This window comes from Sycon ciliatum, chromosome 8, assembly GCF_964019385.1.
Source record: "Sycon ciliatum chromosome 8, ocSycCili1.1, whole genome shotgun sequence".
Lineage (NCBI taxonomy): Eukaryota > Metazoa > Porifera > Calcarea > Leucosolenida > Sycettidae > Sycon > Sycon ciliatum.
In genome coordinates, this window is record NC_088650.1 from 11,793,478 (window position 1) to 11,818,994 (window position 25,517).

The 25,517-nt window shown below is 48.5% G+C and overlaps 1 protein-coding gene across 2 annotated transcripts in view; it reads left to right on the forward strand.

The window, feature by feature from the left end:
• Positions 1-12,154: 12,154 nt before the first annotated feature.
• The window catches only part of LOC135823431 (uncharacterized), a 34,042-nt gene continuing 20,679 nt past the window's right edge, over positions 12,155-25,517 (forward strand). Inside the window, exons 1-5 of one of the 2 annotated variants that reach the window (XR_010554700.1) lie at positions 12,155-12,513; positions 16,940-17,752; positions 19,072-19,517; positions 20,752-20,906; positions 22,908-23,266. Coding sequence is in view for 1 of the 2 variants with exons in the window: in XM_065336284.1 (XP_065192356.1) it covers positions 17,326-17,752; positions 19,072-19,517; positions 20,752-20,871 (993 nt within the window). In the remaining variant the exon portion in view is untranslated. Of the gene's footprint in view, positions 12,514-16,939; positions 17,753-19,071; positions 19,518-20,751; positions 20,907-22,907; positions 23,782-25,517 lie in introns of those variants that run through there. The other variant, XM_065336284.1, reaches the window with a different exon arrangement.

Sequence of the window (25,517 nt, forward strand, 5' to 3'; positions counted from 1 at the left end):
TAGCTAGAACCCTGCTGTGCCTAAGGAGTCGTTTTACCGGTGTGCTGAACCAGATCATCTGGAGAGCACATGTGGTGGGGAGTTTGGACATTGATATTGAATCAATTGGAAGACACCTTTTGGTCATTCTCTCTCATTTTACTGTTCATCATCATGTATCTGTATAGTAGATTATAGGAGTCAAAAGAATCATCTTGCACATAGTTATGGCTTTGTCAGTGTTGGACATCTGCATGAACATCAGTTTGACCAGGCTGTATACATCTTAAAGAGTGCATTATCATGATGTACTCCTGGTACAGTGGTAGTACAGTGTATGTACATGTACAGGTAAAGTCACATGAGTGCAGAGAGGTGTAACATTACCATGATTACAGGAGGGGTAGTACAGATAACAACTAAAGGGCAAGTTCAAGATTGCCTGGCTACAGTTCATGTAGCAGCATGGTATTTTATACACGTACGCCAGTTCTTGTAGCAGCGTTTGTGTGCGTTTGTGCGTGTGTGTGTGAGTGTGTGTGTGTTTGTGCGTACGTGCGTATCTGTGTGTGTGTGTGTTGGTGTGTGCGTATCTGTGTGTGTGTGTGTGTGTGTGTGTGTGCGTATCTGTGTGTGTGTGTGTGTGTGTGTGTGTGTGTGTGTGTGTGTGTGTGTGTGTGTGTGTGTGTGTGTGCTTTACACCCTTTATTGCACAGATGATCCTTGAACACGGGGCAGCAAAGACCCAGAAAAGTAGCCGATTTGTTCCTGATCTTATGATCAATTATCCCGATCACATTCCAGTGTTCAAACATCTACTGGCACCCAAGCAGTGATGGTCACCGGCAGTCACATCTTACAGCATACTTTGGTAAGGAACTGTTTGTTTTTCCCAGCTTGTTAGGATCAACGAGAGGGCTTGAAAGCCTAGGAACCCTCGCTATGCTTTGTTTTTACCTAGGTCATCACGTGTGTTATTCGAACTGATAGAAACGTCTTTGCAGAACGATTATCGGGCACATGTTTTGCATTGCAAAGATGTTTCTATAAGTTCGCACAACAACACAATTTGATGACTTAGGTAAGTATAAAGTATAGCGAGGGCTCCTGGACTTTAAGCCGTCTCGTTTTCCGGGTTGGGATTTAAACCGCACCTATCGCCATCGGGAAACATGGATGCAGTGAATGGGATTTCGGTCTTTGACCACTTTGTGGTGGGTCTGATCTACTCACCTCCCACCGTTGAGGAGCTGCATCTGCGCCTTGATCCAAGAGGGTGGTGGCGTTCCTGCGGATGCGGAAAACTGGGCCTTTGGCCGAGTCTCACGCGAACCGTGAAATTTTTTTTTTTTTTTTTTATCGCCCTGCATGCATTCCCTCGAAACACTTCATACAGTCTACTCGCGATAAGTCACGCACTTTTTCATCCAGGACACCCATCTCAAGAATTTTTTTTATTTTTCGGGATTTTGTGGATTTCGTGAATATTTGCGAATGATGTGGTTTTCAATGATGGAGCTTGAATACTGTAAAGGTAAGAATATAATTATTATGTGCATATTGTATGAGAGCCTTCTCCCTCAGGATCACCCACGACAATCCAAGTTTGTCAGTCACAAACTTCTCCCTTCGAAGCAAAATATACTTCACTAGCCGCTCCTCAATTTTCCCGAACTGGGAACTTCTGTTGTGGACTCCCTGTGGACCAAACGGATTAGCATCGGCGAGTTTGCCAGCTTCAGCATCCCTCAGCCAGCCGCGGAACTGCGCCTCCGGAACATTGTTCAACTTTGCAAATTTTCGAGCAGACGTTTTTCCACTCTCACGATAGAGACGAACCAAACGCAGTCGATCAGCCACTGTTCGCTGTTCTTTCGTTTTCTTATGAGAAGACATCGTCAAGCAAGGGGAAACGAAGTGTTGCACGACGGAAACAGAAGTGCGTCTTGTCAAATCTCTACCAAAACTAACGGAACGACGTTACGTCGTTACTTGTCTTTCTCGATCATGCCTTCTTCATTATCTATCATGGCTTCACGCTGTGGTAGATCTACGTCTCGTGTACAGTAGTGTACAGTGTACCACAGTAGTGTACAGTGTACAGTGTACAGTGTATAGTGTACAGTCAGTGTTCAATACAGACTAGACAGTGTAACGACGTGCGCATGCAGCTCAGTGCTTGTACGCGTGTTCAGCACACATGTCCATATGCAGAAGAAAAAATGACGGCTGTACATATGCATGACGTGGTGCATAATGTAAGTCGCGCACTCGCGGTAAGTCGCGCATTTTCTGTTCCAGGACACTGTGCGTGACTTATCGCGAGTAGACTGTATACATACACATTCTACCAAGTTACTTCACGTTACAGTTCTGCCGTTGAAAGCCCTATTTAAATTTCTGGCTAGCTTTCTCTGTCGGTACAGTACGGTACTGGACATGCGCCAGGCATGGTGCATCACGTGATGACGATTTTAAAAAGCGTTGTGGACCCTTGAGACGTTGAAGGCCATTTGCCATTCGCCACGCTGTCACCTCCAACCATCCACCGTATTTTCCGGAGTATAAGCTGCACTGGAGTATAAACCGCAACCCCATTATTTTGGCCACGAAATACGGTGTCAGTTGTGTGCTTAGTGATCACATTTTCTGACTGCTTATTATCTTGTTACAGTAGTGAACAGTTACTCATAACCAAGAGTACATGAAAACCAGAGTGTGCAGCTCGGATGGGTTGCTGTCACGGCGGAATTCCGTGATTACATCATTTTAGTAATGTAGTGCGTACAAGCAGGATTTAATTAGGTCTCTTTCTGCACAACTTAAGCTCAGTTGAACGCACTACGCCATTTCCCGCCTCAGATCTGCGCCCAATATGGTGTAATCACGGAATTCCGCCGTGACAGACACCCATAGTAGAAAAAGCTCCAAGCTGCACACTCTGGGTTTCATGTATGCTTGTCATAACTTGTAACCCATGTGTCCTTTCTCTTTTTTACACCAACAAGACCTCTGATTTTTCTTCTGATTCCAGTCTCTCTTTCTGCAATTGTCTTCTGTTTCCTCAGACACCAGTGGCGTGCACCGAGTCTTGAAAGGGGGGTTTCTAGAGTTGGTAAATTTTTTTGGGGGACCCACTGTATAATATTATTATTGTATTTGTGCGCATCCCCCGAACATCCCGTCGGAGATAACGGCGAGGGCTAGGCCTAGGGAGGAGGGAGGGGGGGGACTCAAGATCAGGGGTGCAGGGCACCAATGAATACTGGTGCTGATGAGATGCTGGGCTCGTCCGACTGCTATCATCAGATCATGCCGGCACAAACGCGTCTAAGAGGGAACCAGGTACAGAGGTAGAAAAGACAGAAATAAGAGTAATGAGGAATGGAGGGAGGGGACGATGTTGCATGAAAATGTTGGTACATGTATAACCGGTAACAGGATAAAACGGGTTACCTTTTACATACCAGCACTTGAAAAAGCATTTGCAAAGAGGGTGCAAAAGTCAATGTACTCGTATACAATGACATGTTTGTCATATTGAACACGTAACAGTTTGATAGGCCTAGCCGCCCAGGCTACACTACAGTCTATAAGACTAGTAATATCACTATGTCTATGGTACTTCACTAGTCCACTCCAGGCATGTTTGTTTCATCAAAACACTGCTTACATTCGACGGATCTTTCTTTCTGTTCTTATGACGAAGTTTTCAGCATTGTGCATGTGTTGGCAATGTTCCACATGATTTCAATAAAGAGTTATGGGCCTTGGTTCGATGGAAGCTTGCGGAAGAAAAGCGAAGCTCCGCGTCCTTGAGTCGCGGCCGGAGCCAAGCTTCGTTCTGAAGCAGCGCAAGTGGATCATGGACTGGGCGCACATTTTTACGTCTTCCAGTCGACAACGTTTTTGACGAACATCTCTGCTGCGCACATGAGCGAGAAAGAAAGGCTGTGGAGATCTTTATTTGAGTCAACAGTTTGGAACGAGATATCGTCAATCATATCCTTGAACTGACTTGCATCGCGCGTGCTTTACTCAAATTTCGAGACAGAACGGATTTCTTGAACGTCATCGCCAATCCAGGAGCGAACCAGATCTAGAGATCGATCTCTCTGTCGCTACTCTCCACTGAAGAAGGAGAGAATAATGTATTTTGAACTGCATGCAAAGCAACTCTCTCTCTCACTTCGAAATAAGGACATAGTCACTGTACTGTAAACTGCCCGTCGATCGACGCGTATGCAGGATAACCAATCCAGTAGGCACGATTTTCCTTTGGCAAGATTGCCCGAAAAAAGGTGGTTTCCAGACACCAAAAAACTCATACGGTGCACGCGCCTGGACACCGTCCTTTGTTTTGGAAGAGGCTCCGAGTTTGCCGGTTGGATGTCGTATCATTACCAAGCACACCAATGCACGGGGCCGGTTGATCTTGAACTTGAGCGGGGGAAAGCAAGTATTCTATTTAGTCCTGGACACTAACGTATAGTCTCTCTCTGCTCTGAATTGATGTCGTCTGCCTTGCTTATTGGAATTTGGAACGGCCAAGGCAGTGACAAACAATTTTTACACATGCATGTAATTCTTGATGCAAGACAATTTTGTTACACTTCATCTTGGCGGGAATTGCTCCCACCGATGATTTTCACGGTCGGTCATTCTGGTGTGTTGTAGATGTTGTCACTTTTGACTGAAGCTACAGGTGGTACTTGCACCAAGTGAAACTTTGCCTCAGTGCCTTGCAAAGCAGAGTCGAATAGGATAACTAGTGACTACTGTATTTCTCAACGTAGCCGCTTACGACCTTGTCACAGTTTCTGTTCTTCTCATAATTATGTACATTGCTTGCTGACTGCCGCATCTGTTGTAATCTCAAACATGTGTGCTGTCTCCTGGCTCATTTTGAAACATGGTTAATGTCAGTATTGTTAAAATGTATGCTGATAATACTACAAATCATTGTTTTCAACTTTTTACATTACTACTGCTGTGAACATAGAAATCCAGTGGAATGACCTGGCGGGCCGCGAGGACAGCACCCTGGTCTTACTTGCTTAGTTTGCACACGCACTGTGTAACACTTTAAACACATGGACCAGCACTGGTCACGGCTGCACGGGCAGCGCCTCGTGGCCGCTTGACTTTGCAGCGGATTTCAATGTCCGCTACCGGGTAGCATACTGTATTGTTTTGATATTGCTATGTCACAGCCAACCCTCCTGAGTTATGACTATGCTGCCCTGGACGGCTCCAGGACTCGGCGTGTGATTTGATATTTTATGGTGTATCATCTGTAGACGATAGCCTCGGATTACGAAGAAAATGTACGGGTCGGTACACACGGTCAGGCTTGATCTGGCTGATCCAAGCCCTCTGAACCTCGTTTGGTGTGTGCAAGAGTTCATCAACTATGGCTTAGGTGTTTCCTCTTGTGTTCATTGCACTGCAAATTCGAGACCTTGGCGCGCGGGCTTGGCGGAAAATTCTTTCAAAAAACCCGGCAGAATTTGGTACTGGACATGATGTTAGTGCACAGTTCTGGCCGGAGCAATCCGACCTCATGACTTAAGGCTAAAGCAACGCCGTGCTCAAGTAACAAGTTAGAAGAGTGTTATGTGTTGTGTTCGTTGCCCACGGCGCAATTATTCGTGCGCTTGTCGGATTTCTCAGGCCAGAGACTGTACTTTTCTGGTACATAATTATTTTCAGCGGCATTATCCGCCCAAGCCTTATACGACTTACGAGTATGTGTATACAACACCTGCAAGTGCACTGCCCGCCGCGCTGACAGGTTACACACACTGTGAGTGTGACGGTAGATCTCACAACAAAAAATTAATATGAGACCTGCTACTATCTGTCCCCGGGGAAAATTGCGGAAAAAAATCGCAAAAAAACACGGGGAAAAATGCGGCATAATATGGCATAATTTGCGGTGAATTTGCGGTAAATATGAGGTAAATATGCGGTGAATGCGGTGAATGCTCTCTCTCATGCAGCACACGATAGAGTTGGATTCAGAGACATCATTCACAATTCTCTCGCTGATTAATGCCTCTACGATCACCTTGTGATTATGAGTTATACATACATACATACATACAGTGGTCCCTCTATAATCCGGTACCATTTGTGCCACGGAAATCTGCTGGATTAGGGAGGGTGCTGGATTAACAAATCTGATCTACTGCTGCAATGTGCATGAAGAGGACATTTGGCTACTGAAAATTGTGCTGGTTTATCGAGGGTGCTGGATTATAAAGTGCCGGATTAGAGAGGGACGACTGTACATACATACATGCGGTGAATAATATTGATGTGCGGCAATTTTCAGTGAGTATGTAGTGAAATCAATCAGTTACAAGTCTCTGGTGTAAGCACTCGTCATATTTGAGTAAAAAACCGCCACGATGAGACGTTGCTGACCGAACAGTGCACTGTGTGTACGTGTAGTGCAACAAAAAAGTTCAAAAAACGCGGGAAAATCGCGGAAAACGCGGTCTTTTAAAAAATCGCAAAAAACGCGGAAAAACGCGGCCGCCGAATCGCAATTTTCCTTTTTTAATTTTTTTTTATTTTATTTTTTTTAAGAATCGCAATTTTCCCCGGGGATAGTACATGATTTTTTTTTTTTAACTTGGTAAACCGGCCTCTTGTACGGGCAGAATTTAGTAACACAGTGATTCAATAAAAACAAGTACCAGTAGTTACATACATGGACCATACGAGAAAAAGCAATGATGACGAGGCATAAACAAGTGTCTAGTGCTGTATGGCAGCTTCCGAGACAGCGAGTCGAGCGGATGACTCAGCCACCTCCGGGTGCGAATACAGCCGTCGTGCACCACGCAGGCAAGCCACGCCTGCACGGAGAAGGGCGAAGCTGAACCTGCAGCGGATCCATGCCATCACTGCAGAGTATGGCTCACCAGATTTGTCGGAGACCATTGCAGCTATTCTCTTGAGGAGAGCGGCAGCAGCTCGACCAGTACCACCAGTTGCAGCGAAAACCACAGGGATGAAGGTTCCACGCTCGACCTCCTTGACGCGCTGTTCGTATCGCCTCCGTTTTTCACGTTCATGACGCTGGTAGCAAGCGGTGATGGAAGAGGATCGATTTGAGGGAGCAAAGGGGTTGAAAACCCGAATATCGAGAAAGACTCTCTCAAACCGACCTCCCCAAACACCACTCGCCGCAACATCAAGTCGAGCCTGGTCTTCTGTGGAGGCAGTCTTGTAGCGGAGCTGCTCACCAGAGAGCGGTTGTAAGTGTGGCTCGATAGCGACACTATTGGCGACACGTTTCAATAGCGAGGCAGTGATGTCCCGCGCCTCATTGTGTCGAAGTGACGGGAAACCTCCGGTGCTGCATGTCAGGGCATGGGCTACTGTGAAGCTGGCTCCACAGACACAGGTTGACGGTAAGCGAGAAGGCCGCCAGCCATAGCGCAGTGCCAAACCATCGCGGAACTCGCTTTTGGATAGCACAAATCCATGACGGGATAGCGGACGACAAGTAAGCCAGCTGGAGGCGCCAGGCTCACTTGCCAACTGAATTGTGTGCTGCAAAGTGGGCGATGCGTCGGCAGCGAAGCCACGGATGTCGGTCTTCGCTTTCTGGCGGTGATCTGCACGCTGTGACGCTTTGGCTGAGGCAACGCTGGCAAGAGCTTCCGTCACACTGAAGTCTTGGTCGAGGATGTTGGTGGTGAGCGCCGCTGTGATCGCGCGGGATGAGGCGTATTGGGTTGTTAGAGATGTTGGATTGACGATGCCCAGGCCACCATCCCGGCAAGGGAAGGCAAACAGCCGTCGCAGCTCCAGACTGACTTCTTCTCCAGTCAGGGCTGGCAGCAGCTTGGTAACAATGGCGTGTTCCAACTGATGAAGACCACTGGACGCATCCGGCAGAACACGACACAAGAATGTCCAGCGGCATGAGAGAGCACGAACAAAAGTAGTGTACGCTGCCTGGGGCTGGGTACGAGCGAAGGATGAGAGTGTCTCAACCTGCTTGCACCATTCATTGGCCTTCTCCTGGATGAACCCGTGGATGTAGTCGGGCGTGCCAATAGCGGAACCCAGGTAGCGGTTGCCGTCAGATGTTACTTGGATGCCAGTATCAGCGAAGAGGTGCACATCGTCGTCGTAGGCATGTGGCTTGACCACAAGCACAGACTTCCGGGCATTGAGGTGATATCCGTAGGACGGACCTTCAGCCTGCAGCTTGTCGGATAGTACATGATTGTAGTATACTACACTGAGAATTCTGTGCAAAAATCGCACAATTTTTAATGGCCGTTGAAAAAAGAGAGTTCCCGAGGGTCGGTTAGGTTTTTTCGAGCTCCGGGGTTTCCCCACTTTTCAGAGTGTTTCAGTGAGTTCAGTGACTACGATGGTGCGCTGATATGGCAACGAACAGCAACGCGAAGGGTCCAGGTCCGCACGGACGTCGGTGCTGCCCTTGCACTGGGAACGCGACCTGCCATAAAAGCTGTTCTTGCTACAAAGAGAACCGCCATTGTATCAACTGCACACCTGGAAAAAAGGAGAAGTGCAAGAACACAGCCGATGCCGTACACCCGGAACATCAAACCGTCGGAAATGCCGTACCAGCAGCTGCAGAGTACGAGTGTGGCAGTTTGAACTGCCAGCGTGGAGTGGAACGTGGAGGTGACGCTCACGACCGCGCCACAGAGCTCCTGCAGCAATGCCTGGAAGCCTCGAGGCATGAGCCGTCCGCCACCAGCGCCGCAGAAACTCGGCCCAATGAAGCTCAAAATATCAGCTTCGCAACAGTTGGCTTGGGACGTTTTGGAAGAGCAAGAGAATGCCCTCGCCGATCCACCGCGAACTCCGGAAAGTGTCGAGCCGACCACGGACGAGGTCGACCTACTAGCAAACCTGACCTCCACACAGCCCACTGGCACTGGCGAACAGGCGGACGGCCCAGAGCAAGTCCCCAGCACCGCAGCTACCGTACTGCCAGATTTCCTACCAACGGAAAGGACACACTTCAGCCTCGGCGAGCTGACTTCAGAGCAGACACTGACCATGATAGCGGAAGTCTACGACATAGCCGTCCACTACCGGCCGAACGCTTTCCTAGTGCCGCATGGGAGAACGGGGCGGGAGTTTATCGCGCAGCTGAGCAGATATTTGGAATGCTTTGGGCAGCATGGCGCCTACGCGGAATGTGCCCTGAAGATAGCTATGGTCTATCAGCTCCTACTTCTGCAGAAGCCGTTTGGCAACCCCTCCTCTTCTACCGCAACTTGCTTGCAACGCAGGATGGATCTGTGGAAAGAGGGGAAGCTGAAGGAGCTTCTGCACGAGTGCCAAACTATCCATGACCAACTCAACAAGCACCAGCACCAACAGAGCCGTAGGCAGCCGGACCCAGCACAGCAGTTTGCATCCCTAGTAACTAAGGGCAAGCTTCATGCCGCATTGGACCAACTGAGCAGTGGAGATTCAGGAGGAATGCTGCACCTGGACGAAAGAATTGGTGAGAGGACAGTCCTCGATATCCTCAAGGACAAGCATCCGGAGGCTGCGCCGCCTCACGCCCAAGCGGTGATGCGTGGTGTCCCGCCTACCCCACCCCATCCAATTCGAGGCACTAACACGACAAGTGGTGCTACGGGCAGCGCTCAATACCCATGGTGCTGCAGGTCCCTCGGGAGTCGCCGCCGACAACTGGCGACGCATGTGTTCAGGTTTCGCCGACATCTCCGATCAGCTGTGCGACGCGATTGCAGCATGTGCACGACGGCTAGCAACGACCTATGTCCATCCATCAAGCCTGGAAGCCTACGTCGCCTGTCGCCTGATTCCCCTTGATAAGAAGCCAGGCGTGCGGCCCATCGGCATAGGTGAGGTCCTTCGCCGGATCATGGGGAAAGCCATCCTCTCCATCACGAATGACGAAATTCAACGTGCAGCCGAAAGTCTCCAACTATGTGCTGGCCAAGAAGGAGGTGTGGAAGCAGCCATTCACGCCATGAATGACCTCCATCAGCTGGATGACACGGAAGCAATCCTACTGGCTGATGCAACTAATGCGTTCAATTGTCTGAACAGAGAAGTATGCATGCGGAACATCCAACACACCTGCCCGTCCTTAGCTCCGACAGTCATCAACACATACAGAGAGCCGGCCAATCTGTTCGTGAGCGGTGAGTGTATCAAGTCCAGCGAAGGTACCACCCAAGGCGACCCGGTCGCTATGGCGATGTACGCTCTCGGTGTTCTCCCCCTCATCGAAGAAGCAGCAACAGACGGTGCCACGCAGTCTTGGTTTGCGGATGATTCTGCCGCAGGAGGCAAGTTGCAAGCAGTACGAATCTGGTGGGATTGCCTCAACGAGAGTGGTCCATCATACGGCTATTTCCTCAACCCGACCAAGTCTGTCCTCCTTGTCAAGCCACAGTTTCTGGATGAGGCCACCAGCATATTTGCTGGAACTGGAATTGACATCCGCACAGATGGATGTCGGCATCTGGGAGCCGCGCTTGGCTCAGCAGAATTCTCCCGCTGCTTTATGGAGCGCAAGGTTCAATCCTGGGTAGAGGAGGTGATGTCGCTCAGCACTATTGCTTCGTCACAGCCCAACGCTGCATATGCAGCGTTTGTTCACGGCCTGCGAAGCAAATGGTCCTTCCTGTCTCGAGTCATGGCTGACCTACATTTGTACATGCAGCCGTTGGAGGACTCCATCAGAAACAAGTTCATCCCCGCTCTTTTAGGTGGTAGAACCGTCAACGATGATGAGCGACAACTTCTGGCTCTGCCTTGTCGACATGGTGGTCTGGGGCTCATCACACCTGCCTCCCTCGGGGCCCAGTACGCCCACTCCAAGACCATCGTTGGCCCCCTGGTGCGGCGCATTCAGCAGCAGACTGCCACGCTTGGCGATGCCCTGCAGGAAGTGCGGAAGAACAAGCAGCTGTTGAGGGCGAAGGCAAAGACATCACTCCAAGCCGAGGCCGTCGCTCTGCATTCTGCCGCACCTCCAGAGGTTCTACGTACCATCGACCTTGCTTCGGAGCGGGGAGCATCCAGCTGGCTCACCTGCCGGCCCCTAAAGGCCCACGGCTTCACCCGGCTCACGAAGGCTGAGTTCCGCGATGCTGTGCACCTCCGGTATGGCTGGCACCCAGTACGACTGCCAACATCATGTTCCTGTGAACAGCAGTTCACCGTCAGCCATGCCCTCTCCTGCCCGTTAGGCGGTTTCCCAACCCTCCGCCACAACGAGGTACGCGACGTGACAGCTCGCCTTGCGAAGCGTGTTGGCCACCAGGTGGCTATTGAGCCACATTTGCAGCCACTCACTGGAGAGCAGCTCCGGTACCGTACTGCTGTGGGCGACGACCAAGCCCGCCTTGACGTGGTGGCTAGTGGTATTTGGGGAGGGCGGTTCGAGCGCACCTACATTGATGTCCGGGTGTTTAACCCTTTTGCGTCCTCGAATCGCCTCAACTCACTTGCTGCTAGCTACACCCGTCACGAAAAAGCCAAGCGCCGTGCCTATGAGCAGAGAATCCGAGAAGTGGAACACTCCAGCTTTGTTCCCGCCGTGTTCTCCACTACGGGAGGCATGGGGAAATCTGCCACCTCTCTGTACAAGAGGATAGCGTCCCTCATCGCCGACAAGACCGGGGAGGCCTACAGTGCCGTGATGGCTTCGATCCGGTGTCAAATCAGCTTTGCCTTGGTCCGATCCAGTGTGATGTGCCTGAGGGGTGCTAGGCGGCTCTATGCACCGGTCTTTGCTGCGGACTCAGCTGCTCTTGTTGTTGCCGAGGCGGCTATCCCCTGTTGAGGTTGATGGCCGTGCTCATTTATACCATGTTCTCATTTCTGCTTTTCGTGTCATTCTTGCTTCTTGTGTTTGTTTGTTCTCCTCTAGTTCTCTTATGTTCGCGGAGAAGGCGGAGAGCCGGAACACAGTACCTCTTATTTTTAATTTTTTTTAATTACTTACTTTTTTTACCAGGCGTGGGCCATCCCCTGATCATAGGTGCCAAACATTTTTAGTATAATAAAAAATAAAAATAAACAATTTTTAATGTAAACGAAATACGACTCGTACACGTACAGTAATGTACATCTGTGATCACGTGATGTACGTCTCGATCGAGTGGCGAAAAATACTGACAAAAATTAATATTGAATGCACGCCATGATCCAGTCCTTTCAATCTTTGGTCCGGAGTTTGGTTTGTATACCGTGAATGACATGATGTAGTACGGTCTTGTTATTCCTGCGAGAGAGACTGCACTGGTAGATCTGTAGATCTCTACATAGGCCACAGGGTCGTGCATATAGTCGCTGTTTCCTTGCAATAAAGTCAGTACTAGTACTCTCATCCTAGCTCTGGGCGTCATCAAGGTCCTATTGGCTATTGACGTATGTAGTGGAATCATGTAGATGCTTCATTCCCAAGTCCTCATCACTCACCAAGACTGGACCAATTTGACTGAATAGTTTCTATGCTGAACATCTCTCTCCAGCTATATCGCACAGGTGAGAAAGAAAAACTGGTACTTCAAGTTGCCACTCGCGGCACACCATTTTTTCATTGAAATCTGGCCGTGACTGGACTGTTTGGCTAAGAAGCTCAGCTGCGCTTCTGCATACATGTACTAACATTTAAAATTTACTGTCCAGGTGTGAACGACTGAGTGTGTTTCAGCGATTATCTAAAGGGGATGGTGAAAATTTTATATTTCAGAGTCCGTATAGTTTGGGGCGCGGAGTCGAATGGTCTTTGTCCGAGGAGGCTGCGGTCCATGGTTCGTTAGATATGCCCAATCGAACATGTGCGAATTTGAGCGCACAGTCATCCGGATCCAGGTGATGACGTCACAGAGTGCAGCCAGGTAGCCACACCATCTATTTCGTGTACACAATGGCCATTGTTCGGAACGCGTTCGATTGGGGAACTGTTTGTCGCAGCGTCTTCAGACCAAGACCATTGGACTCAGTGTTACAAACACTACGTACACTGTGTATGTGGTTTCCAGCTTGGCAAATCTTGAAGGGGAAGTATACCCTGAAATCAAATGTTCACCAGTTGTAGTCTTCGGGGTGCTGAGTCGAATGGTCTTGGTCCGAGGACGCTGAGACGCTCCCTTCCTCCTTTATTCCCAATCGAATTCGCGCACTTCCACTGAAACTGGGTGACTGCGCCCTACTAGATAGGGATTTGCATGGAAAAAGTCACTAAAAACGCCGTTTTGTTCTTATAAAAGCACGGATGACCGCAATTGGTCCATATGTTGTAGTCTTTTGGCCCCTGAGTCGACTGGTTTTGGTCCGAAAAGGCTGCGATGCAGCGTTCGGCCCTTGTTCCCAATCGAACACGGCTGAGTAAGCAGTCACGTGCTCATGCGTACACAAGTCGCCTGGTCACCGTGCCTGCAGGCTACAATTTTCACATCAAAGTTCAACTCAAAGGTTCAAAATAGGGAGTCGTAAGAGGCTTTTACGACTCCCTGGTTCAAAGTTTCAACTCGAGTGACATAAACGGGCCCAAACAGGCTGTAAATGAGCACGTGACCGCTTACTCAACCGTGTCCGATTGGGAATAAGGTCCGAACGCTGCATCGCAGCCCTTTCGGACCAAAACCAGTTGACTCAGCGGCCAAAAGACTACAACATATGGACCAATCGCGGTCATCCGTACTTTTATAAGAACGAAACGGCGTTTTCAGTGACTTTTTCCATACAAATCCCTATCTAGTAGGGCGCAGTCACCCACTTTCGGTGGAAGTGCGCGAGTTCGATTGGGAATAAAGGAGGAAGGGAGTGTCTCAGCGTCCTCGGACCAAAACCATTCGACTCAGCACCCCGAAGACTACAACTGGTGAAAATTTGATTTTAGGGTATACTTCCCCTTTGAGGTTATCCCGTCTTTTAACCGTTTCCGAATTGGACTTTGCAGGCCGCGCTGGCCTTTGCGTGCATGCTAGGCTGTACTGTAGACGTGCTGTCAGTAAAGTCATCACACACGGAACATGACTACTCCCGCACTGCCGTGCTACGTTAGTCGTGTGGTAGATCAACAAGAGTCAAGTAAAGAGACCAGTCAAGAAACGGACTTGTCATGTACTGCACTGGTATCAGTCGTATGTAATGTCAGGGAAGGTGCGTTTCTCCTTGCCGGTGGTTGTGCGTTGAGAAAGATTTTTTTGTTCTCCACGTGGAATAGCCCAGATTCATTTATGCTACAACGATGAGTCCACAACCGTGACAAGTGACGAAACAATGAACAGCTCGTGCCCGTGGTTCAAAGAGATTGCACTGTTCTCCAATCGTGCAGCGTCCGAAATATGCCAAGTTCACACCAAATTAAATCCGGCAGTATATGGCAGGCCACTAGAGTCGGTATTGAACAACATTTAGAGCACTCGCATCACTCTTCTCCATTTTGATGACTCTGCTCTCCAGAGATCTGATAATTGTATCAGCATCATCTGCAATAGCTGCTGCTGCTTTGTCATCAGTCGCAAACGCGGCAGCGCTCACTCTTGACCGGCCTGTGTGGCCATATCTTGAAATTTTCTTCAGCAGAATACCGAAGTTCTCAGCCCCAGACCGAACTCATGAAGTTCAGCCTGCATCCTCACTCTCACCTGGAGTTACGTCTTCGGGGTCGCTTGCACCAACTACTATCGATCGCCAAATCATTTGAAATAGCATTGACACTAGTATTGCGTTGAAACACTCCTTTATTGCGTTGAAGCACTTCTTTTGACCTAGCTGCACGCTATGACGTTGCAGAGGCCGCATGACGTCATGGCGCAGCCCCCCCCCCCCCTCCGAAACTCAGTTTTTCAAACGGAAATATCTCCAGAACGCTTTGTCGGAGACATATGGGACCAACACCATTCGACTCAGCGCCCCAAACTCTACGGACGCTGAAATTTAAAATTTTCACCGGACTTCCCCTTTAATTTAAAGAGGAAGTACACCCTAAAATCAAATTTCCACCAGTTGTCGGCTTCGGGTTGCTGATTCGAATGGTCTTGGTCCGAGGAAGCTGAGACGCTCCCTTCCTCCTTTATTCCCAATCAAACTCGCCACTTCCACCGAAACTGGGTGACTGTGCCCTATTAGATGGGAATTTGTATGCACAATGTCACTTATGGCGCCATTTTGTTTTAATAAAAAAAACCTAATCAATATAGCTTTTCGGCTGTTTCCTTTTCATGTATATAATATTCTCCTTCTTTTACCATGGTTGGCTATCACCCACATCTTGCCGTTTTGGCTGCCATCGGAAGCCATAAGATGTTGAATAAGTAAATATATAAATAAAAATAAAAGCACGGATGACCGCGATTGGCCCATATGTTGTAGTCTTTTGGACGCTGAGTCGACTGGTTTTGGTCGTACACCAGTTACCTGGTCACAGTGCCTGCAGACTGCAACTTTAACACCAAGGTTCAACTAAAGGGTTCAAAGGTTCAACTCTAGTGAATGACAGGAACGAGCCCAAACAGGCTGTAAGTTGACGGTGACCATGTGACAGGTGCACGCATGAGCACATGACCGCTTACTCAACCGTGTTGGATTGGGAATAAGGGCCGAACGCTGCATCGCAGTATTTTCGGACCAAAACCAAAAGACCTGTAACGCTTGTACAGTAGATTATAAACACACTGTAGTGTGTGCCTCGGGTGTCTTCCAGCAGACTTACGTCGGGTGTCTTCCAGCAGACTTACGTCGGGTGTCTTCCAGCAGACTTACGTCGGGTGTCTTCCAGCAGACTTACGTCGGGTGTCTTCCAGCAGACTTACGTCGGGTGTCTTCCAGCAGACTTACGTCGGGTGTCTTCCAGCAGACTTACGTCGGGTGTCTTCCAGCAGACTTACGTCGGGTGTCTTCCAGCAGACTTACGCCGGGTGTCTTCCAGCAGACTTACGTCGGGTGTCTTCCAGCAGACTTACGTCGGGTGTCTTCCAGCAGAGTTACGTGGGGTGTCTTCCAGCAGACTTACGTCGGGTGTCTTCCAGCAGAGTTACGTGGGGTGTCTTCCAGCAGACTTACGTCGGGTGTCTTCCAGCAGACTTACGTCGGGTGTCTTCCAGCAGAGTTACGTGGGGTGTCTTCCAGCAGACTTACGTCGGGTGTCTTCCAGCAGACTTACGTCGGGTGTCTTCCAGCAGACTTACGTCGGGTGTCTTCCAGCAGACTTACGTCGGGTGTCTTCCAGCAGACTTACGTCGGGTGTCTTCCAGCAGACTTACGTCGGGTGTCTTCCAGCAGACTTACGTCGGGTGTCTTCCAGCAGACTTACGTCGGGTGTCTTCCAGCAGACTTACGTCGGGTGTCTTCCAGCAGACTTACGTCGGGTGTCTTCCAGCAGACTTACGTGGGGTGTCTTCCAGCAGACTTACGTCGGGTGTCTTCCAGCAGACTTACGTCGGGTGTCTTCCAGCAGACTTACGTCGGGTGTCTTCCAGCAGACTTACGTCGGGTGTCTTCCAGCAGACTTATGTCGGGTGTCTTCCAGCAGACTTGCGTCGGGTGTCTTCCAGCAGACTTACGTCGGGTGTCTTCCAGCAGACTTACGGAGCTGCGAGTTTGAATCCACTCGCCTAAAAAATAGGGGAATCTTTCCATCATTCGCCTCCCGGTTCCCACCTGAAGGCTGTAAGGGCCCCGGTCTGGTATGCAACTAAGAGTGGCGGAACCGCTCTAGCGATAGTGCCGAAATGATATCATAAGTTACACTTCTGTGGACACTCAAATCTGTTGCCCCCCCCCCCTCTCCCTCTCATTTTTCTACAGCGATACATAATACTTCCGCGACTCTGTTTCAGCACACAATGTGTGATCTACAGTGTACGCTGTACAAGGAGTGATGTTGATTTGATGCTGTCTATTGAGTTGTGCTGATCAGTCACTGTACTGTTTTGTTTTGTGCTATTGTTATGTGCTGTAGGAGGTGGTGGAGATCAGTCTTGCTGAAGAGAATACACCAGCACAGCATGTTTGCTTCAAAGTTACGTGGTAATCTCAAGAGTGTCAGTTACTTTGTTCAGCATGGCTATGGTGTGAGCACAGTAGCCTCGTCAAAACTCAATGTTACTGGCAAGTTGATATCCGCTCAGGCATCACCACACTCCATTCCAGGTGTGAGGTATCAGTCGCACTTGTCTGGTAATCATGCAACCACTGTACGAGATGCCTACAACGCAATTGATTCAATCTTCGATAGAATGAACAAGACACGCACATTTCAAGCTATTGATTTGATATCTCAATGTGCTCTTATTCAACGGCATGTAACTGAACTACGGAATCCAAACAAGGTTAGGAATATCCTACATGCTTGTGCTCTGGTCACGGAGCGTGACCAAGCTGGCAGTATCTGCACTTAATGAACTAGCCAGTCTACCCACTGATATCTGGCGAGATTACAAGAATCAAGAGCACCTGAGATGGGTACTGGACTGGGCAGCAAAGTGTCGCTGTACAAGTCCAGTGTTCACGAAGTTACTACAACAGCAACTTGATGTCCTGTGCCTTGATCAATGCAGAGATGTTGCCCAGTGTACCCATGCACTGTTTATGTTGAATTCACCCGACCGTTGCCTGGCGCAAAACTTGCTGAATCGCTATTTGACCATACACAGTACAGGTGATCCAAAGTATCGTCATAATGTAGTACTCTCACTACTTCTCTACTGTACACTGTGTGGTGTAGAGTGCAGTGCCTTGCTGAAGCTGATCAGTGTTGATCAACTGATACAGAGTAAGTCTATTCTCTGAGTAATGTTTGTTGTATAGAGACTGTAGTGTCTGTTGTTGGTTGTGGTGTTTCTAAACACATGTAGCTGCCGTGAAAGAACACTGCAATACAGATGAACAGCGATACTCTTTTATTTCTCACCTCACTGTTCAAGTACATTTAAAGCTATATTTTTGATTTAAAAAATATGGTGTCTATGGTTTAAGCTACACTGTATCCAGTACAGACATGTGTGCTTTCACTTCCGTGTCATAGAAATGTTTGATCCATAGTCATGACCACTGAGGGGGGGGGGGGGGTACCGTATATTCTCTATTATAAGCGCTGTGCTTATATATTTTCAACACCCCTCTACCCTGTGCTTATATTGGAGACCGTGCTTTTATTTTTTCAACCAATACATCCATACAGAGCAAGAAGAAATACATGCTAGATATCATGCATGCAGCATTGATTTCCACCAAGACCGTGCTAATAATAGAGACTGTGCTCATAATGTTTCAAACGGTGCTCACAGTGTGCTAGTATTAGAGACTGTGCTAGTAATGGAGACCTGTGCTTATAAAAAGAGAATATATGGTAAATAGGTCTGATTTGATGAATTTCAGAGCCTAAAAGCCTATTGTGTACTTTGGCTTGGTGTTTTAGCAAGTTGATGTGAAAGTCAGTGATGATTGTCTTCAGATGTCACCTTTCTGTTCATAGTCATGTCGCTACTAGTCAATCTAATATAATAGTGGTGTCCATGTGGTGGTCTGTATCTGTCTGTTTGTGTGTGTGTGTGTGTGTCCCATATGGTACAGTGGTATGTGCAGCGATTTCCAGTCGATAGGTTGCGGGTTCGATTCCCGATGATTATGGTCACACATGTCTTTCTTCTCTTTGTCAGACCCCTCCTGACTTTTCTTTCATTCTCCTGGGTGGTTACCTACAGCCAGTGCATGCCGGAGTATGTGGTGTGATGTGTGTGCGTGAAAAAAATGAAAAAGACCAAAAGGTAGGGATTCACTGGCCAGAAAAAGCCACTTCATAGCTGTGTGGTGTAGACCAGGCTGAATAGTGGCGGTCAATTCTTCAGCCTCACAAGCTGTAGAATGGTGCAATCCCAGCACAAGCTGCTATGGCTTCTGCTGTAGCATCGCTATCATCGCCTCTGGCGATGGGCGTCCAATGGTGTGTGTGTGTGTATGTGTGTAGGTGTGTGGGTGTGTAGGTGTGTGGGTGTGTCTGTGTCTGTTTGTGTCTGTCAATCTAGGCGTCTGTCCCTCTGTCTATCATATTGCCTTTTTCTCTCTTTTTTTGAATCTTTTGTGTGTTAACAGAATGCAATGGCACACAGTTGCAACTGCTACTTTTGCACAACACTCTCCCTGTTACTGCTAATCAACGACAACAGATAATTGACAAGTGTTCTGTGTGGTTCCAGGAAGATGTGAAAAGTCAGCAATCAGGTCGAATGTATGATATGCTGTCATACTTCATTGGCCCAAAGTACACCACTGGCATGTCTCTGGTTGATGGTGTGGAAGTTCGGGCATTGTGCATATTCAACCAAGACCATGCGCTAGTGGAGACTGACGCGTATCCAGCTAATGTATACAATGGTGTATCAGTAGATATGACTGCAGCTACACGTCATGGTTTCAGTGTTGTGGCCTGCCTGGGTGTGAAGGATACACAACTACTACGTCATCCTGGTCATGTTCCCAATGGTTATCGTGTTCTTGAAGCATCGGCACTGAAGTGGCAAGGATGCTACTGTATTCCGGTGAGTTTAAAGTAGGAAGGAGCAGGACACATAGATATGGCACAGCTGGCTGAAATGTAAAATGGTGTTTTTTTGTATTCCTGGACTTTGCCCATGAGATCTGTATGATGCAAGCAGCTGTATGAAAGAATTAGTATCCACTGTACAGGGTTTTAGCCAGGAATAAATTGTAGGGGGGGGGGTAAGGAACAGCAAACAGTTCACCCATTTTTCCATGTTCCACTATTCCCTACCCAGGGCCGGCGCCACTGGTACGGCCGGTATGGCCATGGCCGTACCAATTTCCCAAAAAGTCGGTCCACGTGGAACGTCCGAAACTGGGGGAAAAGGTTTCGATGTATGACTTTGCACAGGGAGTCGTCCAGAGTGCAGGATTTGGCGTCTAAATTCCAAAAAATTCTGGGGGAGGACCCCACACCCCCTTTAAAGATGGCCCTTCGGCCGCACCGCTCCGCGGAAGCCGCCTCCGGCCCTGGCCTTGTCAAACACACAAAAGTCGAAAAATGAGTCGGGTGGTGCGCTACAAGAGTGAGGGGGGGGGGCATGAGAATAGGGCGGCGCTGACCCCACCCCTTTAGCTAGAACCCTGCTGTATCTAAGGAGTCGCTTTGCCGGTGTGCTGAATCAGATCATCTGGAGAGCACATGTGGTGGGGAGTTTGGACATTGATATTGAATCAATTGGAAGACAACTGTTGGTCATTCTCTCTCATTTTACTGTTCATCATCATGTATCTGTATAGTAGATCATAGGAGTCAAAAGAATCAACTTGCACATAGTTATGGCTTTGTCAGTGTTGGACATCTGCATGAACATCAGTTTGACCAGGCTGTATACATCTTTAAGAGTGCATTATCATGATGTACTCCTGGTACAGTGGTAGTACAGTGTATGTACATGTACAGACAAAGTCACATGAGTGCAGAGAGGTGTAACATTACCATGATTACAGGACGGGTAGTACAGATAACAACTAAAAGGCAAGTTCAAGATTGCCTGGCTACAGTTCATGTAGCAGCATGTTATTTTATACACGTACGCCAGTTATTGTAGCAGCGTTTGTGTGCGTGTGTGTGTGTTTGTGTGTGCGTATATGTGTGTGTGTGTGTGTGTGTGTGTTTGTGTGTGCGTATCTGTGTGTGTGTGTGTGTGTGTGTGTGTGTGTGTGTGTGTGTGTGTGTGTGTGTGCGTGTGTGCGTGTGTGCGTGTGTGCTTTACACCCTCTATTGCACAGATGATCCTTGAACACGGGGCAGCAAAGACCCAGAAAAGTAGCCGATTTGTTCCTGATCTTATGATCAATTATCCCGATCACATTCCAGTGTTCAAACATCTACTGGCACCCAAGCAGTGATGGTCACCGGCAGTCACATCTTACAGCGTACTTTGGTAAGGAACTGTTTGTTTTTCCCAGCTTGTTAGGATCAACGAGAGGGCTTGAAAGCCTAGGAGCCTTCGTCATGCTTTGTTTTTGTCTAGGTCATCACGTGTGTTATTCAAACTGATAGAAACGTCTTTGCAAAACGATTATCGGGCACATGTTTTGCATTGCAAAGACGTTTCTATAAGTTCGCACAACAACACAATTTGATGACTTAGGTACTTCCTCCGTATACAAAAACTTCGTGACTTTTTTTTGAAAGCTGCGCACAGCTCTGAAATTGTTCCGTTTGACTTGGAATAACACTCGTGGCATTGTCTAACCTGTTTACAAGCTATATACAAAGAAAAAAGCAACTCAGACGAATGAGATTGAGTTTTTTCAGAGTCTCCGTCGCTCATGTCATTGTCACCTGACGACGCTGACTCCGCATCGCCAACAGTCGCTGCTTCCGCTCGCATTTCGTTCAGATTCTTGTCACCTGCAGTGATGATCCGACGCTGGACTTTGGCTACGTCCTCTTCATCTCTAGAGATGTGTACGAATCGGTGTCAACTATATTCAGTTGTTCCAACCCCCAACCTCCATTATGCCGTGAAACGAGTCGTACAAACACATCCCCACGCTTCGCATTTTCTCGCCAGGAAAATCCTCCCAAGCCTTCTACAATGGCTTCGAGGAGGTCCCTGCGATTCCCCTTGGCGACAAAGGAGGCGTCTGACTGGAGAGAGGCGAAGAAAGCCAGGCCATCGACATTCTGATCCTGAGTCTGCGCTGGTTGCACCACGACTGAAATGTTTCATCTTGCCGTGCGAGCGAAACAAATCGATGTTCTCACGCTGCGTAGATATCATGGATATGGGGCCGCGCACCGCAAGTACGATCCTGGCCAGTTTCAGGGCAGCGAGTGCCGCGTGACTTCGTGTTCCAGCCACGAGCTACACTTCGTCACTGTGTCAGTTTCGAGCAAGTAAGTGTTAGTTTTTTTTCATTTGACTCTTGAGTTTCTGTCGGCAACGTCCTCACACGCATGACGTACGTGGAGAATCTGTTCGGGATCAACCAAACTCACCTCGACATGGACGTGGGTTGTCGATGACAGCCTTTGGCGCCGTTCGTTGAGCAGGTTCTTGCTCAAAAACACCGTTAAAAAAAAGTCACGAAGTTTTTGTATACGGAGGAAGTAAGTATAAAGCATAGCGAGGGCTCCTGGACTTTATGCCGTCTCGTTTTCCAGGTTGGGATTTGAACCGCACCTATCGCCCTGCATGCATTCCCTCGATACACTTCATATACATACACATTCTACCAAGTTACTTCACGTTACAGTTCTGCCGTTGAAAGCCCTATTTAAATTTCTGGCCAGCTTTCTCTGTCGGTACGGTACTGGACTTGCACCAGGCATGGTGCATCACGTGATGACGATTAAAGCATTGTGGACCCTTGAGACGTTGACGGCCATTTGCCATGCTGTCACCTTCAACCATCCACCGTATTTTCCGGAGTATAAGCTGCACGGGAGTATAAACCGCACCCCAATTTTTTGGCCACGAAATACTGTGTCAGTTGTGTGCTTAGTGATCACATTTTCTGACTGCTTATTATCTTGTTACAGTAGTGAACAGTTACTCATAACCAAGAGTGCATGAAAACCAGAGTGTGCAGCTCGGATGGGTTGCTGTCACGGCGGAATTCTGTGATTACATCATTTTAGTGATGTAGTGCGCGCAAGCAGGATTTAAGCAGGTCTCTTTCTGCACAACTGAAGCTCAGTTGAACGCACAACGCCATTTCCCGCCTCAGATCTGCGCCCAATATGGTGTAATCACGGAATTCCGCCGTGACAGACACCCATAGTAGAAAAAGCTCCAAGCTGCACACTCTGGGTTTCATGTACTCTTGTCATAACTCGTAACCCATGTGTCCTTTCTCTTTTTTACACCAACAACACCTCTTATTTTTCTTCTGATTCCAGTCTCTCTCTCTGCAATTGTCTTCTGTTTCCTCAGACACCGTCCTTTGTTTTGGAAGTGGCTCCGAGTCTGCTGGGTGGATGTCGTATCATTACCAAGCACACCAATGCACGGGACCGGTTGATCTTGAACTTGAGCGGGGAAAGCAAGTATTCTATTTAGTCCTGCACACTAACGTATAGTCCCTCTCTGCTCGGAATTGATGTCGTCTGCCTTGCTTATTGGAATTTGGAACAGCCAAGGCAGTGACAAACAATTTTTACACATGTATGTAATTCTTGATGCAAGACAATTTTTTTACACTTCATCTTGCCCGGAATTGCTCCCACCGATGATTTTCACGGTCGGTCATTCTGGTGTGTTGTAGATGTTGTCACTTTTGACTGAAGCTACAGGTGGTACTTGCACCAAGTGAAGCTTTTGCCTCAGTGCCCTGCAAAGCAGAGTCGGATAGGATAACTAGTGACTACTGTATTTCTCAACGTAGCCGCTTACGACCTTGTCACAGTGTCTGTTCTTCTCATAATTATGTACATTGCTTGCTGACTGCCGCATCTGTTGTGATCTCAAACATGTGTGCTGTCTCCTGGCTCATTTTGAAACATGGTTTATGTCAGTATTGTTAAAATGTGTGCTGATAATACTACAAATCATTGTTTTCAACTTTTTACGTTACTACTGCTGTGAACATAGAAGTCCAGTGGAATGACCGGGCCGCGGGGACGGCACCCTGGTCTTACTTGCTTAGTTTGCACACGCACTGTGTAACACTTTAAAAACATGGACCAGCACTGGTCACGGCTGCACGGCCAGCGCCTCGTGTCCGCTTGACTTTGCAGCGGATTTCAATGTCCGCTACGGGGTAGCATACTGTATTGTTTTGATATTGCTATGTCACAGCCAACCCTCCTGAGTTATGACTATGCTGCCCTGGACGGCTCCTGGACTCGGCGTGTGATTTGATATTTTATGGTGTATCATCTGTAGACGATAGCCTCGGATTACGAAGAAAATGTACGGGTCGGTCACACGGTCAGGCTTGATCTGGCTGATCCAAGCCCTCTGAACCTCGTTTGGTGTGTGCAAGAGTTCATCAACCATGGCTTAGGTGTTTCCTCTTGTGTTCATTGCACTGCAAGTTGAAGACCTTGGCGCGGGCTTGGCGGAAAATGCTTTCAAAACACCCGGCAGAATTTAGTACTGGACATGATTTTTTATTTAAAATTTGCTTCCGAAGTGACCGGTTAGAGATTTTATCGCTCTGGATTGGAGGTGTCTCTCTGCAGATTGAGAGCCGATTTTGATTTGAAGTTTTGGATATTGGCTTCGTGGACCACTACCCGGCCAGTTGTGGACACGCCATTGCTGTGGATTATTTCCTTCGCTCGATATTGCAGCGTGAAAGAGGCTGGCTTGGCTTTTCGGTGGCCATTGTTTGCTTCGTCTTGCTGTGTCTTCTTCCTCCTGCGCTACCGAGGTCGGTCCCAGGCGTGAAGGCGTTGCTGGCGCTAGCCAACGCTAGCCAACGCCCGAACACTTCCTGCTGGAGTGGTGTTCAGAGTCAGTCACGTGATGGCCCTAGATCTCAATATTGACCTGGCGATCCTGGAGTTTTCGCAGCTTCAGAAACTAGCTGAGCAGAAGGACATACCTAATTCGTGTGACCTAGCACGCCCAGACTTGGTTGCTACTCTGCGCGAAAATGGTATTGGCACTTATCCCCAGGTTCGGCGCCCAGCCAATTCCCTGCCTGTGGTGAGAAGTGCCTGCCATCAATGGTACCTTGCCTTGAGAAACTTCAGGATTGCATCGCCAGTCTAACACGTGAACTTGCTGCAGTTTCAGCAACCAGAGATGCAGAGCTAACGAGCTTGCGAAATGATTTACTATCCACACGGGAAAAGGTGAACCAGTTGGAGAACGTTGTTGGCTGTGGTGTGTTAGTCCAGCTTTGCAGAACTCAGAAGACCATGGATCTGGCTGGAGCAGCTCAATGCTCACATACGTCATCCCTCCAAAGCGACAAAGCATCAACAGTAAAAGAGAATGGACAGCTAGCCAAGACACCAGACGTTCCTAGACCATATGCCCAAGTTCTAGCAAATGGGCTCATGGCTGAAACTTCTAGTAGTAGTGGCAGCACTGCCGATAAGGACGACGTATCCTTTCAGCCTGTCATGTCAAGGAATCAGCGCCGTCAAGCCAGGAGGATGACACGGATCCAACCTCACCCTACTGAAATAGAAGAGGTTGGACTCCCTGCAAACAAACAGGCAAAGGAAGAAGCACCACAAAGAAATCCCATCCGTCGCCAGGTATCATCACGTTACGCCAAACCAAACCAGAGTGTCCCTGGGTCAGTTCCGTCTCTGGATGCTGCACCCCGCAGTCCGCGAAAGGTCTTCTACTTGGGAGATATTCCGTTTGGTTGTGAGGCAGCGAGTATAGCAGACTGGTGCAGGGAACGCGGTGTTGAAATAGTGCAGTGCTTAATATACTCCTCCGAGTATTTTCGAACTGCCTCCGCCAGAGTGACTGTCGAGGGTAAGGATGCCGATACTGTATGCCGGCACACCTTCTGGCCAAACACAATGGGTCATACCGTGAGGGAATGGCGTTTCTATTCTGACCAGCCCACCGGACAAT